The sequence below is a fragment of the Anneissia japonica genome, unplaced genomic scaffold (genome assembly GCF_011630105.1).
Source record: "Anneissia japonica isolate Jap-2015-1 unplaced genomic scaffold, ASM1163010v1 scaffold493_len2256704_cov171, whole genome shotgun sequence".
Classification (NCBI taxonomy): domain Eukaryota; kingdom Metazoa; phylum Echinodermata; class Crinoidea; order Comatulida; family Comatulidae; genus Anneissia; species Anneissia japonica.
In genome coordinates this window covers 1,557,588-1,577,060 of record NW_022727062.1, presented here as the reverse complement: position 1 = coordinate 1,577,060, position 19,473 = coordinate 1,557,588, and the positions used below count along the sequence as shown (strand labels likewise).

Here is a 19,473-nt window from a genome sequence, read left to right as displayed (position 1 = left end):
ATATATAGGTGTGCTTTTTTGAAGGGCGTTGAAACGGGAAATTATACCAACGAGTCATGTGGACTATAGAACACTTATTTGTTATCAAAAGAAATTTTCGACCAGTCCTCTGGTCTTCTTCAGTTTATAAAACCATAGAGCAAAGAAACTTTGCTCTATGATAAAACTAAATGACGAAATGTGGCTGATACAAGAGAAATTATACATATAAACAATGGTATTGTGATAGGGCTAGAGTTAAAGGGCCCATTATCTCTAAACTAATTCCTCCATGGTTTATGCATGGACCTATGATTTATGTATCATTCCCTTAATTACTCTAATCCGAGATCAAAGCGGTGATCCATGGGTGTACAGTGATCAGGGTGTAGTAAACAAAACAACAGGTCTTTTATCAGCCACACATTTTGTCCAGAATGTCTCCACAACATCCATGGTCCTGGGTTCAAATCCCGTCAGATTCCAGGATTTTTTCTCACGACAAAACAACTCCACTCCATAATCCTCATTCTACAGTATAATCTTCGTTACGAGACTCATGTGTAAAATAATGTTTTTTCATGGATTGCCACTTATAGCGTTACGTCGCTATGTAATCCTGGCCATCATGTGTCAAGTTGTGGTATAATATAAAGATGAAGAACCATGGTTCTATTTTATTCAAGTTTCAATTACCATCGTTATGATGTTATCAACTGTTTTCTAACAGGCGGAATAACCACAGATACTTTACACTTCTTTTCTTATTAATTAAGTTCAATTATTTTTATTCTCTGTTTCTTCAGTTAACAATGTCGCAGGAAAAACTCGAGTCACTCCAGGGGCTACCAGTTCGCAAGTTAAAGGAAATGTGTCGAAGTTCCAACATGAAGATGTCCGGGACAAAATACCAACTTCTTATGCGACTATGTGGGATGGAGAAACCAAGAATGACAATTAAGGCGGTCAACAAATGGCTGGAGGAGTAAGGGGTCGCCAACATTGAAAATGTTAGCAACTGTCTCAAAGCAGGGATCCAAGAGCGTTACGTTGACATCGAAGGTGAAAATCCACTAGATAATGTCATCGCCGTTGGTGAATGTGCCCTCTGTCTACATGCAATGAAAGCGACCATACGCGATATCCTTTATCAGCTGGACTATTCTGGATTTGACTATCAGAACGGTGGGATAAATGCTCCTTTGAAGTGTCCGAACAAAGAGTGCCAAATAGGCATTTACGTGGCTGATATTTGCTGTGGTGGAAGCCGTATGGATTGTGGCAAAGGACACAATCACTGCATTGTTTGTCCAGGCTTCGGCATGTGTATTGGGGACTTCCGCGAACGGCACTGTAGAGGGTGCAGAAATCATTACTTTGCCGGGTCACTAGAGCAGTTCAAATGCCCCACCTGCTATGGCCCACCGTCTGACGAAGAATGATGGGACACTTTTTCATGGCTTAGTTGCATTTAGAAAATAATATCAAACATTTCATTTTATATAGCGCATTTCAGTTGGTTAGTATTGTAGTTTAATACACAGATTGGTCACGATATGAGTGTTTAGTGCCACGTTTTGGTATCATGCCTTCACTTAATAGTTACATTCGGAAAGTTTATCCAGCATTATATTTTCTTGTTAATATTTAGTTGATTTAATTTCTGAACGTTTGTTTCGTACATTTTTAAAATTGTATAGTTTATAGTGTTCTAATAGTAAACCATATGCATATGCATTTACATGTTACAGTTGCATTCGAAAATTTTCATTAAGTAGATTTTCTTCTGTTGCATTTCAGTCCTTTAGATTTAGGCCTATTTGATTACTGTTTTTTGAAATTATATAGTTTTGTCCTTATATAGGCTAGAAATGAGTGTTGATTGACTGTTGCGGTATAGTATGTTCATATTAGGCCATATTTTGCTACATTTTGCAAAATTGTAGGCCTATTTCTAATGTTTTGTTTAATAAATACTGTATTTTTTGTATGATCGTTTGAGTTAGTTTCTCTTCTTAACTTCCATTTAGTTTAATGGTTTCATCCCGGTAACAAATAGGAGAATCCAATGGGGATCCGACGTCCCCGACGGGGAGGGGGATGTCCCCGTCGAAAAAGAGTAGGCGTGGTTGGGTGTCGCTCAAAGTCTCTCGAAAGTGTTCCGGGGAGAAGCCCCCGAAAAATACGACAATTTAGTGGTTTCAAAGGCTTGTTTAATCGATTTAATCTCTACTAATGTGCAAAAAATACATATACATTTTATTTTCCCCGACGAATTGTGGTTTTCTCCCCAACGGAGGAGAGAAAGAGGGATTTCCCGAGGGCCTTCCCCCCCCCCACCCCTGCTTGTGCCACCCCTGCCAATGAGTCTGGTTTCCATAAAGTCAGTACACGTTATCACGGTATCACGTTATCGTTAGTTAGGTTCACGTTAAAATAATCACCGTACGTGATTATAACAGTGGCGGATTCAAGGGGGCCGAGCCGAACCGCCCCTTCCCCCACCCCTAATTTTTTCAAAATTGTTAAAAATTGGAAAAAAATGAAAATTACATTAAGATTCTGCCATTTCCGGCGACATAATCGAAAATTTTCACCATGGTTGGGACTGAGATGGTAGAACTATAGACTCTCCATCCCGCACTGGGCCCCATCTATTTCAAATTCCTGGATCCTCCATCGTATAATACTTGCATATTTCAGCAACTAATGTAAAGTACTCATATAAAAGACCATTTTCTCACTGGACCCTTTGTTGAATTAGGCCTTTTTGCCCATCTAATCCTGACTACAATATCTAAAGTTATTAAAAATAGAGCCGCTTTTTAATCAGTTGTATCCGTTCAAACCACACAAAATCTAATTTTATTTATTTTTATTTATTTTTTTTTAAATCGAGCACTTGTACCTCGAAATGCACAAAGCATCAAAATCAAATCAAAATGACCAGTAGTTCTTGAGATATACAAATGTGGTCAAAGGTTGAAAGCTGACAGAAACGTCACAGTACTTTTTGGACGAAATGTTTCATTAGAGCAAATAGAAATAATATGTAGGTTGTAAACAACTCAAGATCAAAATCAGGTCTCTACAGTTTGTAGCTGCCAAGATATTAGCCCTTTTTGTTTTTATGTCGGCCATTTTGAAATCAAGATGGCTTCGATCGCAATTTAATTATTCGTTCGTCTGCCGAAGCAATGCGTGCTGGTTTTGGCTCTCAAACTGATCAGCTTAAAGGTAACTTGAACACATAAACAAGAGTACGAGTCATGGCACTTTTTTAAATTTAATTAATCACACTCAACATCAGCTAATTATATTATTTTGAAGGTGTTGATTGCTTTTTGCTACATATTTAGCCTTAATATCCAGTGGCTTATCAATAAATGTCTGGAAAGGGAGTGCTGATAGGGGACGCGAAGGTGCAGTGGGGCTCGATGATCAGTTCTGGGGTGCTAACTCGCAAAATAAAGTGATTTTTAACTACTTACAAGTAATTTTTGAAGGGGCGTGCGGATCCCCTCCCCAACTGTTAACATCATCTTCAATGCATGGGCCCCCAACACTTTCTCGCCCCCGCGCCCCATCGACTTGTTGATACACCACTGCCTCAATTTGGAGCTACGGAATGCCAGTAAGCTTGGAATATTTACTTATATTTTGTTTTAACCTTATTTGCTTTGTCGTTCTGCAGTTCAATGCTAATTGCTTCATCCCATTTTTTCCAGTTCGCTGGTTTCTTTACGCTTCCGTTTCATCAAGGTTTCCAAGGTATAGAGAGAGCGGCAAATACATTATCCATTCAATTTTCTGTTATAAATTTATCAGTATCAAGTTTTCCCAAACAAACCAAATATTGCAGCGTAGCAAAAAAAAAAAAAAAAAAAACAGCGAAAAAAAAAAAAAAAAAAAAAAAAAAGGCGACAAACTGAGATTTTTTGTTTTATAGAGGGCGACAGACTTGAATTTACCAATATCACGTCATATTTAATTTAATAAAGTGTAAATTACGTTTTGAGGTGTCATGCAGCACTTTCAATACAACTTTCCTTTTTTCCCTCTCTTATTTTTTGGAGGGCTCCATCACCCAGACAATACACACACAAAAAAAAAAACAAACAAACAAACAAACACAATTTTGTATCAAACTCAATATTTAATTTGTAAAAAACGCCAAAAAGTTCTGTACTCTTCAAACGCACTGCGTTTAATTAAATCTAGTGCACAGTATATCTTATAAAACGACCATACAGTTATTTTGGTCTGTTAAAAGAACAATAATCTATATATAATAAAAGTGACTGCTAAGATAAACAAGAAAAACACTTGAAAAGGCAACTCAAGTTTGCAAATACATGTGTTAACAATAACATGTAAAAACGTTGTGTACAGTATATAATGTACAGAACAGGGTATGCACTATGCATGGCAGCTAAAAAAAGAAAAATGCGCCATCATAACTGTCATTATCAGAGCCAGGTCCTCGGCAAGGGCATTTGAATTGTCCTCCTGATCCAGCGAAGAAATGTTTACCACAAGAGTTACAGTGCTCCTCACGATAGTCCCCGATGCACTTGCCGAAGCGCGGGCAAACAGTGCAATGGTTGTGTCCTTTGCCAGAGTCGATATTCACTGAACCACAGCACATTCCTGTTACGTACATGCCCACTAGTTCACAATCATCGTTCGGACATTTCACGGTTGCTTCCTCGCCACCTTCCTCATAGTCCATTCCTGCATAATCCTGTTGGTAGAGGAGATCACGGATGGTGACTTTGACATCATGTTCGCAGAGATAGCACATGTCTTCAATGACTATGTTGTCTAGTGGGGTCTCTCCACTGATGTCAATGTAACCCTTCTGGATACCTGCACGAAGACAATTGCTGACAGTGTCAATGTTTTCCACACCTTGTTTCTCAAGCCATTTGTTAACCCCTTTCACCGACAATCTGGTCGTCGTTTTTTCTTTCTCTAATCCACAAAGACGCATCAAAAGTTGGCCTTTTGTTCCCGACACTTTTAAATTAGCATCTCGACACATTTCTTTCAAAGCATTTATTCGTAGTTTCTTAAGAGACTCAAGCTTCTCATGTGACATTGTGGAACATAAATCTATTCTGTGAGTAAAAAAGAAAGAAAAAACGATATTTAGACATACAATACTGAAAAAAACCATTACCCGTAGGAAGGTTTTCGATCGGAAGGATAGGGGGAGGGGAGGCATTTTTGCAAGCAAAGCAAGAGCTTTAGGCTGGGAGCACACAGGGTCCCCAATCTGCAATCACTGGAGCTGATCAATTCCAACAAATTTTTTGTACCACATACTGTATATTTACAATCAACGGTTAGAAGGGCTGAAAATAAAGAGCAATGCATAGCATTTTTGTGATAATTGGGAATAATTTTAGTGAGATAATTGATTTTTAAATGTGGACCTTTTGGAATTTGTATCTGCATCCCCAGCCTGGGATCTTTGGTAGCCTTCATGATCCTAGTTCAACCTCACGCCAACAGCCCTTGCATTCATATCTCGCATTCGTCCCCCTACCCACTTGTAAATACGAACTGCCATACCAAAACAGAGGAAACGGCCCACAGTTGGTGACGGATACAAGCTCTCAGTTAATTAAATCAGTATATAGAACTACATTATTTACGTGACGGGCTTGTTTACCCAAATAAAAAAAATATGCGAGACTGGTAATACATTTTTACACGCTGGAGGACTGATAACCAGTGTACCCACGAATACAGATGCTGAGTAATGACATCAGAGAATGCGGGTCTACTTTCTCCAATACACCGCTCTGTTGGCTTAAGTTAAAACAAAAATATATGAGGCTTAGGGTGACTGTACAATTTCAAAATACTGTATTAATCTTAAGAATACAGTATATCCATCAGCTGCAACATAGTAGGCCTACTCTCAGTCTCATGGCGTTTTAAGTTACTTGCTAAAAAAACACTATAAAAATGCCAGTACAAAATGTTGTAGATTTCTCAATGCATTTTATTGCTTTGTCTTTTTCTTTGTTAAAAGCTGTTGTTGGACAAAGTAAATTGCAGAAACATAAATTTAGGATATTTAGCCGGTAGTATGCCTATTATTTTACACAGCATGTTTGTGATGATGAGTGAGGGCGCACTCCAACCTTAATCTCAAGGAGGTCAATTTGATTTTATACTTCCGTGGCGTTAAAATATACTGTAAGGCCTAGGCTAATGCTTCAAATTCATCACACAATCTGAATTTGGCATACAAACACTAAATTACAGTATGGCATTGGAACCAATTTCATATTTACCGTTGTTGATGTGTTTGTGTTCTTAACATTAGTACAGTACAGTGTATTGTAATACCGTAGCACCTACATTATGCAGAAGGTGGCCTAGGCCTGCCAGTACCCTCTAGGCCTAGGTAGTGAAACACTGCTTTCTAGTCAAAACGGCAATAAACCAAAAATAAATAAATATATAAAAGATTGGGGGAAACGGAAACATAATGTAGAGATTCAAATAAATTAAACTTTAAAATACAGACAAAATGATAATAATGATACAATTTATAACAATAATAATAATAATGATAACAATAATAATACTACAATAAAAATAATGATAAAATAATAAAAATAACAAAATATTAAAAAATTATAAAAATAATAAAACTAATGAAAATATTAAAAATAGGCTTAATAACAATATAACATACAAATTTAATAATAAAAAGCAACACAATATAAAAGCAGTAAACATATGATTTAATGATGATAATATTATTAACAACATTGACAACAATATAACACACAAATTCAATAATAAAAGGATTAATTAAACACAAAAGGATTAATTAAACACAATATAAAAACAGTAAACATTTAGATAAATAAAACGTTAAAATCAGACAAAATGGTGAGGAATCTAAACAAATTTGTCGTGGATGTGTAAAAAAAGGGGGAAAAAACGCGATGACATTGAAACCTCGATTCGACATTCACATGTATGGAATGCCAAAGGCTATGATAAATTATGTCATATTTGTTTGTTGCAGCGTTTTTTCCTAATTTATTCGCAAAATATTTGTAGCCCAATCATAACATAGATTAGGGTTTTCAAAATCGTATAATATCTCTTTACATTCTTTATCATTAATGCAATAGCTATGATGTATGAGGCAGATATTATTCCTAATTATAGAAAATCGCTGTATAATAATAATAATAATAATAATAATAATAATAATAATAATATTTATAATAATAATAATGATAACAATAATAATACTACAATAAAAATAATGATAAAATAATAAAAATAACAAAATATTAAAAAATTATAAAAATAATAAAACTAATGAAAATATTAAAAATAGGCTTAATAACAATATAACATACAAATTTAATACTAAAAAGCAACACAATATAAAAGCAGTAAACATATGATTTAATGATGATAATATTATTAACAACATTAACAACAATATAAATTATAACACACAAATTCAATAATAAAAGGATTAATTAAACACAAAAGGATTAATTAAACACAATATAAAAACAGTAAACATTTAAATAAATAAAACGTTATAATCAGACAAAATGGTGAGGAATCTAAACAAATTTGTCGTGGATGTGTAAAAAAAGGGGAAAAAACGCGATGACATTGAAAGCGGGAAAAAGATCCTGTGGCAATATATTCAATTTGCCTACAGACGATTGGTCTAATTTCGAAATGATTTGGAAAATTATAAGGCCCAATAAAAAAAAATTATTAGTTTATCACCCACGCGCGCACGTCTTCTATGGTACTGGGAAAAAAATTTTTTTTTTGGAAAAAACAAAATTTAAATTTTTTTTTTTTTTTTTTTAATTTAATTTATTTATTTTTTTCATCTATTTTATTAAATAGTTAGTAGATATTCTTTGCATTACCTAAATCATGTTTTACTTTGAATATCAATGCACCAGCAAACAACCCACAAGGGTGATATTTGGCTTTAGCAAAAAAAAATTTAAAAAAAAGCCTCCCTCCCTCATCACTTTTCCTGCCCAGATAGGGGGATAAACTAATAATAATTTTATAGGGCTTATAAACTGCGGCTCACCCATGCCCGGTGGCGCTTGCTCTTGTCATTGCCGTTGGGTCTGTTGCCGTTTTGGTACTTTATCATTGCCGTTCTGGTTATTGCCATTTTGGTTTATTGCCGTATTGACCTGCTAACGAAAACATCTCTATCAGACTATGGAGGCCTAGGCTAGGCGTAGCCAACATAGGCTAAAACTAAACCAAAAAGAAAAAAGGGCTTTCCGAGGCTGTCGTTAAATATTGAATTAAAAAAAAAATACATACTTTAGTACTAGTACTAGTAGCAAGCATAGGTCTAGGCGTTGGCCTAAACCAGCATAGGGGCCTAAACAAACAAAACTTACACACGCAGCACATTTCACTACGTTTGATCGGAGAGGATCGAACATCCGAAAAACAGGACTCTCTCTTCTTATTCTAATTCCTACCTAGAACTGATATTACTATAGACCTTATAGGCCTAAAATAATAAAGGGTATGTGTACTTACCACCGTTTTCTGTTAAAACTATTTTCAACTTGAATAAGCTTCCAAATTTGCGAAATAACTAAAAATTTAACACTGAAGATAGACCACGCACGTGTTCGGTCTTGTTTAGATTTGCCACAATTATTTTTCTTTCTTCATTCTGGACAGTGCCACCAACGATTACATTAATTTCGAGAAAAAACGAGTATGGGACATACACCAATTATATTTAGTATAGAGCGCACTAAGCACAACAATACCGTAAGTGAGACATATAATAAAATATTTCGAACAGTTTGACACCAAAATCAACTCTCTATGACTCGCGGTTACAAAGATCTGAAATGTTCATTCTGATAGGGCTCCATTGTAATGGAAATTAGGGGTATAAAATAGTACAGTAGGCCTATAAATGAATGTTTATGAGCGCCATGGGAAGAACTTTTTCATGAGTTGAAAGATTGACTGTTCGATTAAACGAGGCGCGGAGCCGAGTTGAATGCAACAGTCAATCGTTTAACGAATAAATAAAAATATTCTTTCCATTGCGAGAATAAAAAATATTCATTACTTGTTTTATAACAGTCACACCTAAAATATATTTTTGTCATTTGATATTTTTATTTTAAAAATCTACTTTTTTTTCTGAATGATTCTTGTCAATGATTTTTTCTGAAAAAAAAATCTGCCCTTTTTTTCTAAACGAATGAGATAATCTTCGAGACGGATAAACTCCAAAAATAAAAATAATTTTTATTGAATAATGTATATCATAAGTCAATCGTGACGTCATCTTTGTAACCCAATGTTATATTCATATTCCCAACTGTGTAATATTTGTCATAAGTGCACTGTGTGCTTGAACTTTTTTAGGTCTTGTGCGAAAAAGGCCAATTCAATGGTCATATCTCGCACTGTTATGAATTCTAGGCAAATGTGTTTACATCATAGTTTACATCTAGAACTACGACGCGTGCCCGCAGAAAGAGAGGACAAACACTCGCCCAATCGTCGTTCGTTGGAAAAATGGTAATTGGAAAAATGAAATTCGTAAAACAAGGTATATTACCACCCGAAAAAAGTGACTTTAAATTTAATAACTTGTATGAATAATTAAAGAAATCCTTGAATCAATTGACTCTAATAATCTAAAGAAACTGAAAATTTAATAGGAATATTTAAGGCCTATGATCTATTTCAACGATGCAATTAACGAATTACAGTATGTAGGCAGTAGGCCTAGCTAGACCGATTCGCAACAACCCTAGATGAAATCGTCACACGATTTTTGCCTGTATGCGCCGGACCGCGTCAAAATCTTTGGCAGGCCGGAGTTGGCCCGTGGGTCAGGGGTTCAGCGCCCACACAGTGGCTACCGGATTAGCCGATTGAAGATGTTCTCTTCAGCAGCTCAGAGATATTGTAATGAAAGTGTACAAATGCACACTTAGCTGCTTTGAAATCCATAGCAGAGGTTTTATAAGTAGGGATAATGAGAGAACAGAATCAAGCAATTGCTGAAGGTAAAACCCAGCAATGCCAACAATCAATAAGAAATTAAGTAAAACAGAACTAGTAATAGGCTATGTTCATATTGTACGATTTGGAATGCAAGACATCTAATTGGAAAAATGTGAGGAATCCGTCATATAGGTGAATGTGGTCGTGCTTGAAACAGAAAATAATAATGGTAAAATAACATTGTAAAACAAAATAATTGATCTTGTAAGTAAAGCTGTAAAATTTGTAAAATTGGTCATGGCCATAGATAACGCATGTCATGTGTTTGATTACTTGTTATAGATATTTGAATCGACATTTTGTCTGCGTTGATCTGATTATTCATGTTGCGTTCTGATCTTTGTAAATGTTTTCTTTTGTATATTTTATTTTGAATATCAATAAAAATGAATGAAAATATCATTAAATAAGCCCAATCACGCAGCGTCATGGCCATAGATAACGCATGTCAGTATTAATTGAGAAGGCGTGACTTACGATGACTCCAAAAATAAAAATGTACTTTGTCAGTCTTGCTTGGTAAGCATCTGCTAACAGTTTGTTTTTGTTTACAAGCTTTAAATACAGCATAGACATAGGCCTACAGCGAGAATAAATATTAATTTAATTTAACTTTGGCTTTGATTTTCATTTGCGTTGCCATGTATATCAATATTTGGAAGATAATTGTGATTAGTATTGGAAGTCTAAACGCCGAAGTCTGCTACGCAGGTTAGTATTACTTTTCCTCCAAATGACATTTTTCTCGACAAAAAAATCAGGTCCTCGAGAATTGTTTTATGGTTATACATTTTTGTCAACTGAGGAGTTATTTTATTCAGTCATTTTGAAAGAAAGTATGCCATAAACCTGCCATAAGCAGTACTACATAATGGTGTTACCAATCATGCCCCCTTATATATTTCGTGCAAACTAACATTCATAAAAATAATAATTTATTATATACTGATTACCTTGTGACGTATTCGAACCATGAACAACAAATAGGATAAGTTTAAAACAGTCACTCTAATTTAGTCTCTGCATGTACTGTAAATTCAATCAAGAGGTTTTTGCTTTTCTCCTCTTTTTGAATTTCAGTTTTGTGTAAGTAGTATTGGCGATTACACTATTATGAGTGGAAATACTAACCGTCTAATTTACGGTCAAACAGGACTAGGAAGATAGGTAGCACACAAAACAGTAGTTACCATTTTTATTTCCCAAACAAAAACGTGATTTATAGCTTAATTTATCATTATCACGATGTCACGAGATTAAGTCAACGTAATATTGAAGTTCATAAACTTGTGGCATCACTATACTTAATTTAGTCGAAATAGATAGACCTATCCATGTCAAAGGCTGTATAATTATTGTTTAATAACGGTTATATACAATTCAATTGACTAAATATAATTTTATTTTTTGATTAGAAAAAAAGTCAGTCATCTATGTATGCAGATAAGATTAAGTTTGTAAAAACGTTGGTCTAATAGGTTTAAACGCTTTCAACTTTAACAACGTACAGTACATTGTTTTCACAATGAATTTAGCCTCTGATAACTGTTGCACACATAAAGACAAAAGATATGATGTCCCCCTAATTTGAAAAGCGAGGGTGGGGGACGAGTTCCACCTCTCCTCCACCGATCCACGCACATGCAGGTTAAAATGCTATAGGCTATCCGAACACAGAAAATAGTGGCATGATTCAAAATAATGACCAAATCATTGTTCGTAAATCAAATGTACATTATATCTATTGCGAAAAAGATAAATTGTTCAAAATGTAATTTCGTATCAGTGCCATAACTAAATGAAGTCAGTTGCGTATTCCTCCATGAATAAATGAATTGCAAGTAAAGGAATAAAAGTACATTATAATACAATGAATAACAGCGATATATTAAATTTTACACAACGTACAGGGTATTGTGAAATATTATATATGCAATTGAATAAAACATGAGTTTAGAATATACAGGCTGTAATATACTATGCTTTATAATTGCAAATAACACTCAAATTAATGGATACCGCAGAATTTCGAATAACGTACAATATTAATTTCACTATATACTTGTCAAGTTTGGCCTGAAGAGTTAATTACTGTATAACGCTATAGATGAGTTGTGCTTTATACTGTAACTTGTTTTTTTTTTCATTGTAATAATTAGTTAATGATTTTTTTTTCCATTGTAATAATTAGTTAATGTAAATAGACTTAATTAAATAATTAATTAATTTTAACAAATTGAAATTAATTGTAACTAGACTTATTTATTTGGATTATTATTTTATATTGAATGGTTTTTTTACATTGTAGAAGGATAAATTTCTGTTATTATTATGTCGTGTTAATTGTATTGATATGCAATGTATTGCTATGAGTGAAAATAAAACTAAAAAAAAAAACACTTTCTTTGATGTAGTTAATTTACTTGAGGCCACATCCACCTCAGCCCCAACCATGATTGCATTGAGGACGAAAAGTGAGAGGGACCGACCCCTTCCATTAAACATATGTGTGGGGGGGGGGGGGACGTGTCCCCTGACCTCATGAGCTGCGTCCATGTGTGCATGAGAGTCCAACAATGGTGGGGCTGAGGTACGAACATTTTGAGAATGGACCTCTGGGTGGCCAGAATTTGCACTCACATACCTTAAAAATCTTACCAATAGTTAATGTCAACAATATAATACAACAATTATTTTTCTTAATACAATTTAGAGGGGGTGTGGTTTAATACAATTTAGATGGGAGGGGGTACGATCGCACCGTCTGCACCCCTCCTGCATCTGCCCCCGTTATAGGACCAAAAGTAAAACTAGAGAGCAAAGCGATCCACCGATTAGGTCCAGGGATAGTCAATGGCATGTTTGGAATTGTTTAATCTCGTTATCGTTGCTGTTGCATAGCACAAAAAAGTTTATTCCCTGGGTTCCCACCCCTCTTACAAGCCTGAACCCCCTCGCCTCCAACACACACACACACACACCCACACACTATCTGTAGATTTCCTGTTGATTTATAATCAGGCCGTACTGGGGAGGAACAACTTGATTTCAGTGCTCCACAAAAAGACATCAATTATAGATTGGCACGGGACCAGCTAACTTCGGCTCTGAATATAGGAAGATTGAGACGATCAATAAAGCATACAATGTACACAGTGTTTCTAGGTATAGATTTATATTAAGTATATATGTTAGTATTGTTATTAATAGCTTAGGTTATATTATTTGCTCAAAATTTAAATTAAAATCTTTTATGTAATCATTATTAAGTTATATAGCCTAAATTTAGTGTTTATATAAACTCATGATAATATTCTGCTCATAAACATTATTCATTTCTATCCATTGTACCTTGTGCATTCATAAGGTGATTTACTTAATTGTTTACTTTTTAAATGTATTTCACAATATTCGGCAATTCATGATATAATGTATACTCATAAATATATGTTGTGTCATTGCTTCTATTGCATTTCATATTCATTCGTGTTTCGTGTTATTTTTTTTTCTTGTATGCGTTTTATTTATATGCGTCAGTGACTCCAATGACAGTCACGACCCAGGCCCCATGGAACCTAGTACGCTGCTGTAGAAAACAGTATGAACAATGACTGGATTCTGATTGGGTTACAAAATCGATAAGCAAAAACTTGTCAATCTTCAATAATTTGGTGCCAATAATATACATACATACACACACACACACACACCCACCCCCCCCACACACATATACACATCTAGATGTGTATAAGAGACAGGTACTAAAAGAAGGCAGTTTTTCTTCTTTTTTTTTCAGAATATCTATCATATAAAAAAGCTATTAATGTGGAGGCGGGAGAAAATTTCACAGATAAAATTACAGATGGACTTGATCACACACCATCAGACCAATGTTTTCCTCCAGGCAAGAGTTTTACTTCCTTTATTGCCTTTGTTGTCTGTATTTTTATTGCTATGTGATCGCATTTACTAAACTCCTTGATATAGGCTTGCCTCATTAATTTATCCTATGCTGTCGCTTATAGCATCTAAAACACAAAGGTAGCAATTCATTATTAATTTTATCTGATGCTGTCGTTGATAGCATCTAAAACACAAAGGTAGCAATTCAACAATGTTATTGCCATATCGAAACTTAAGTACACCTATATATTCTTTACGCCTGTAATGTTATTTTTTAAACACGCTAATATAATATACGTACTATTCTTTCAGATAATGGTCAAGGGGTTGACTTTATAAAAGTGAAACTCGAGGCAGAGTACAGCGTGACGTCCGTTACGGCAATAAATCTTGTCGGTGCAGGTAAAGTCATACCCAGTATGGCGCTATCAAAAGGGAACTTACTTACGTCTGAATTTGGCTTAAGTCTGCACGCTTGCGCGGATCGAAGAATCCATCTGTAAGCTAACACGACGAACGCCAGTCCATTGGGTTGACCGACGAGAAGATTTAAATGGTGGATTAACAGGACTTTACCACCCGCGCCCCCACCCCCCTTTCCTACCTAAAATATTTGCCGGTTATTTCAAAAGCCATAATATACGTTCATATCAAGAACACCTTCAAAAAAAAAATTTAAAAAGTGCTTGAATAACGATGATTCCCGATTGATACTGGTACTGCTAATGGGTATACATGGCGCCTTTCATCATGAAAAATAAACCTATTCCACACCCCTCTTCTAATGCTCACTGTTATTTTGTCTGAACAATCTGTCAGAAAAAAAGTACCGGTACATGTTAGTTCCACTCTCCCAATGTCATATTGAAATATCCATTAATAATCTGATGCCATTTTCGTAGTTTGAGGTACCCATCTTTAATGAACTTGCTCACCTCAGCACCAGTTATAGTTTGTGCTGAATTGATACGTACACTCATGCCAACACTACCTCCAAATTTCTCAGAGGTGGAACTTGGACTCCTTTAAGATATGAAGGGTATCTGACATTACCACTTTGTATGAATGTTTGCGTTTAATCTTCGCGGCCTAAGTCCCCAGAGCACTATTCGTTTATCCGCTCCCAATTTCGCAGGGAGAATTGTCAATATTTAAGGGGCATAACCCCAAATTCCCAGACTTTTTTTTTAAATAATCAAAAATCTATATCTTGTTATTCCATTCCTGATAATTTCGTCAAACCTCCTTTATTCAGTGTCTTAGAAAAATCATCTTTTCTACTCCTGAGCCTGACTTTAACTCGGTCTGCCCAGTGGCCGCGAACCAGTTCGCCCGCGATGATGTGTTGGAGAACACATTGTTTTGCAACGCAGTGTGGGCCCTTGAGCTATGTATTCTGAATCGCAGTGATTAAGTTCGCTGTTTGGCACTCTTGGCATTTGTGCCTATAGTTGAATAAAATGTTCTAGGCATGCAGTTAGTGTTGTTTAAAATTAAACCATTTGATTTTATCCTTACGTACAGATGCAAATGAAGCGGTGGGTGCAGAGATACGCATCGGTAATATCTTAAAGAATATGAGTGGAGAAAACATGTGTGGCAACCCAGCATCTCAGAGTGATGTGAGTACTAGTGCTATCCTTGACTTCAATTGCGTACCTGCACTAAAAGGCAAATATGTCATGATCTGGCTTCCGAGTAGAGAAAAAAAGTTACACATCTGTGAAGTACGTGTTTACGGATATCTTGAAGCGGGTTAGTATTGTTTTATGACTACAATGGAAATATGTTTTCGATGAGACCATTTCTGTTTCTAAAAGCATTCAACGCTAGTTATCGACGCACTGCGAATAACAGAGATCAATATCTTTTCGGAGATTCAACCTTGTCGTTAAAATGTATGATGGTGTATCATTGAGCTCTGTTATTCGTAGTGCGTCGAGAACTAGCGTTGTTCCATGTATTTGCGAAAAAGAGCGCAAACTCAGCTGCTTCGGCTTAGATTTTCCAACGAAGCCATTATCAGTCGAAGCTTTGTCACCTGAGGCTGGACCTTATTTGTTTTTTATGGTCTTTTAATTGTCTTATCCTTGGGGTACGTCGTAAATGTCAAGACTGATAACTGATAAATATAGGCGGGTCTTGGTTGTGAATAATATAGTAGTACGTCCAATCGGAAACGTGCTCGTCGGTGACCGGATCTGTCAAGCGCTTAGTTATGTGCAGAAACTGCCATTATAATAATGGGTGTTGCATTATGAAAACAGAGTGCACGGTGTACTGTGTTACGATATTAACTTTATAACTTACTTCCCTCACGGTATATGCTGCATATTAATTATCACATTAAAAAAGCAACATGTACACAGCCTTTGCGCGACAAAACGAAAAACTGGCAGAGTAATCATTATGATCGACGACGACGTACCTGCAGCGTGGTCAGTACGGTACATCATTTCTAAAATAACCGCCGGTAGGCTTAATACAGCTTGAGTGAATAAAAAATCAAAACTATCTTGCTTTATTTGATGACTGTATTGCCTAAATTAATGTGTGTATTTAAATTTATATAATTTATAATCTTTTACCCAAAATATTGTTTTGTGGGCTCTCAAAAAAATAAAATAAAATAAAAAAAATAACGCCTATATCGTTATTTTTTATTATACAGTATACAAATTCAGAGAAAGAACTGTAATTTTTTTTTAAACTTAATAATAACGCCAACTGCTGCCAGTCTTTTAACCTTAAAATTTAAAACGTTTTTAAAGTGTATAATAGCATAATTTAAAGTGTTTTGCATAAAACGTTGCAAACAATTAAACCTTCAATAATAGAACAGAGAGATTTCTTTATAAGGTGTAACAACCATGGAATTCCATGCCATACGAAACTTGAGTACATTAGAATCACTGCATACTGTGTAGAGGATTCGAATTTACCTATTTAGCTGACCATACATATGCATATTGAAATCAAAATTACTTTTAATTTTTATATAGTATGTAATAATATAAATCTATTTTTGTTTGGTACGATAATTTCAGTCTAAAATGTTGTCATTAAAATAAAAAAAGTGGACAGAATATACTGTACACAACTAGAATTGGAAACGAAGTACAGTACAGTATACTTCATTTGGTCGATGAGAAAGAAAAACAATTGATAAAAAGAAACATGAAAAATTAACATTGGTTGATTTTAAGTTTTACTTCCGAAAATAGGAGATACAACTAACAATACAAATACTGTAATTATTGACGAAGCCTACTAGATGAATGGTGGGATAACGTTGAATGACACAAAACTTGCTCACTAAAAGAATTTTCTCCACAAACCAGAGTGTTTATAAAAAGCTGGAGCTCCGGACGGGAATGATAAAACTGGTGTACGGTAAGAATGGCCCCGGAAAAAATGGCCCAGGAAAAAATGGCCCCGGTAAAAATGGCCCCAAATGACAGGTAGGTAAAAATGGCCCCAATAATAAAATTCTGTATTAAAACTGATTTTAAAAAAAAATCATTATATGCATTTTTTTAAACGGAAATAATTTAGTTTTTAACAGGAATCTAACATCAAATAAATTGCCATTTACATTTTACTTTTTGCAGAAATTACATATTCAATGATAAAATATTCAAAGATAAAAAAAAGCCATGAATAACACTTTTTATTTTTTTTCCATTTAAATGTTAAAAAATAGCAACAACATAATCTATAAATACATAAATCATGCATTTATTAATACTAAAATGTGGTGGTTCTGGGGATTCAGCAATACCATTTAATCCTACCATAATTACTTTACCCTCACAATTACACGCCATTTTAATTCTTAGCATAATTGCCATATTTACATAACTAAATTAATTAACCCCGATCGAGCGAAGAAAATCGAGAAAGACCACGTGATCCAACTTACGAAGTATGCTAGGAAGCAAGAAGTAAACAACCTCGTCCGTCATAATGGCATGCAATATGCGTTTATTTCTTGTAAGATATCACAAATAAAGTAAGTCAACCAAATAGTTTTAATGTTTCATTAACACATTTTCCCACGTCGTCACTAACAAAAATAAAATTGACAGTTGATTTGAGAGAAAGGCCATGCTGTATGTACAAGCCACTCTACAAAGTACGGTATGAGGTGGATCAGGGTGTGGATGCAGAGAGCATTCGCATCCTCGCTCGTAGGTACGGTGGTCATGACGTGAGTAAACTAAAAATAATGCAAATGGACCAATTCCGGCGCATGATCTTTTTTTTTGAAAAGATAACAATGATTCAATAATCTATTTAATGATTGAAATAAATATATACTGTATCAAGTTAACTTATACGTTTAATAAAAACAACAATTTTTTTTACGAACGCCAACCCTCCGTAGATCAAACTCCATCGATCGTGCGTTGTTCAGTAACAACTTTTAAACAAGTAGAAATTTCTTTGTTTTTACAAATATATGTTTGCTTAATGCATTTTAACATCACTAAACAAATAAAAACTCGGAGAAGATATGATTTTCGTTCACCGTTGATTTATGCTACATTCTAAGCTTATCTTGACAACAAAAGGGCCTCTGTAAATTAGTGCCGTCGTTACCTTCGGGCACCTCGGCAAATTGAAGAATGCCGACTCTAATTTCGAGGGCTGTAGCAATGTAGATTATTATTCCATTGTATACAAATACAATATTTAGATAATAAGAACGTGTATTCCATTGCGTTTTTTTTTTATATGCAAGAAGAATATATTTTTATTTTGTGTAGCTGATAAATAAATAAAAACAAATTATAGAAAAGTTAGCCCTGACGAAGGACAGTGTTCTGTCCCAAAAAGCTAGGCATTTATCCCACTGGCTGTTTTACTTTTACGTTTAAATTTAAGCTTTTGATTACCAATTTTGTATCTCATTGTTTTTTCAGTATTTTGCCTTTTTGATTATAAATAGAAGTTGTTATAATTTATTTATTTTTTGTATATTTGCAAAGGTAAATAAAAATACCTGCATGAAGAAAAGGCACAGTACTAGCTGTTATGTAGATGAAAGTAAGAAAACTAGTTAGTAGATAGAATCCGATTGCTGAACTTCAATGAATGTAAATAGTTTAAAAATAAACAATATGAAAGAAAATACATAAATACAGTACAAACACTGTATGATGTGCTATCCATTTTTTTATTGTTATTGAAAATAAATTAACTACAAAATAAAAGTTTTTGACTGTTGGAATTTTACTTTAAAATAGTGTTTATACATTCGAAATTCAAACACTGCAACACAATTCAAAACTCAAAATTCAACACTTTTTTTCTTAGGTACGCCGTACGAGGGTGGGGGTACCCCCTCCCAAACCCACTTTCGCTCGTTAAAGGGCCCTCGGATGTTGCTCTGCAACATGTTCCTCCGCCTATTACTAAAACACTGTTATTTCATTTCAAAATGACACCCATTTATATATATATATATATATATACAAATATGTATATATATATATGCATATATATATATAT

The 19,473-nt window shown here is 34.7% G+C and overlaps 2 protein-coding genes and 1 long non-coding RNA gene across 4 annotated transcripts in view; 2 read left to right on the top strand and 1 right to left on the bottom strand.

Moving 5' to 3' along the window:
- Positions 1–1,969, top strand: part of LOC117113456 — a 6,393-nt gene extending 4,424 nt beyond the window's left edge. The window contains exon 2 of the long non-coding RNA XR_004446217.1: positions 786–1,969. This is a non-coding gene — a long non-coding RNA (uncharacterized LOC117113456). The remainder of the gene's footprint in view (positions 1–785) is intronic.
- A 2,146-nt stretch (positions 1,970–4,115) lies between these two features.
- LOC117113443 lies at positions 4,116–8,373 on the bottom strand. Of its 2 annotated transcripts, none has more exons than XM_033256777.1 (3): positions 8,332–8,373; positions 5,690–5,796; positions 4,116–5,099 (listed from the first exon to the last, which is right to left on the bottom strand). In XM_033256777.1, the coding sequence occupies exons 1-3, from the start codon at positions 8,356–8,358 to the stop codon at positions 4,412–4,414; spliced, it is 822 nt and encodes a 273-aa protein (XP_033112668.1). In that variant the 5' UTR covers positions 8,359–8,373; the 3' UTR covers positions 4,116–4,411. The 2 variants fall into 2 exon arrangements, with proteins under 2 accessions (XP_033112668.1, XP_033112669.1); XM_033256778.1 differs by lacking the exon at positions 8,332–8,373 and adding an exon at positions 8,087–8,188.
- A 2,216-nt stretch (positions 8,374–10,589) lies between these two features.
- Positions 10,590–19,473, top strand: part of LOC117113396 — an 11,587-nt gene continuing 2,703 nt past the window's right edge. The window contains exons 1-4 of the mRNA XM_033256715.1: positions 10,590–10,767; positions 13,853–13,960; positions 14,272–14,361; positions 15,484–15,714. Coding sequence (XP_033112606.1) covers positions 10,698–10,767; positions 13,853–13,960; positions 14,272–14,361; positions 15,484–15,714 — 499 coding nt within the window. The 5' untranslated portion in view covers positions 10,590–10,697. The remainder of the gene's footprint in view (positions 10,768–13,852; positions 13,961–14,271; positions 14,362–15,483; positions 15,715–19,473) is intronic.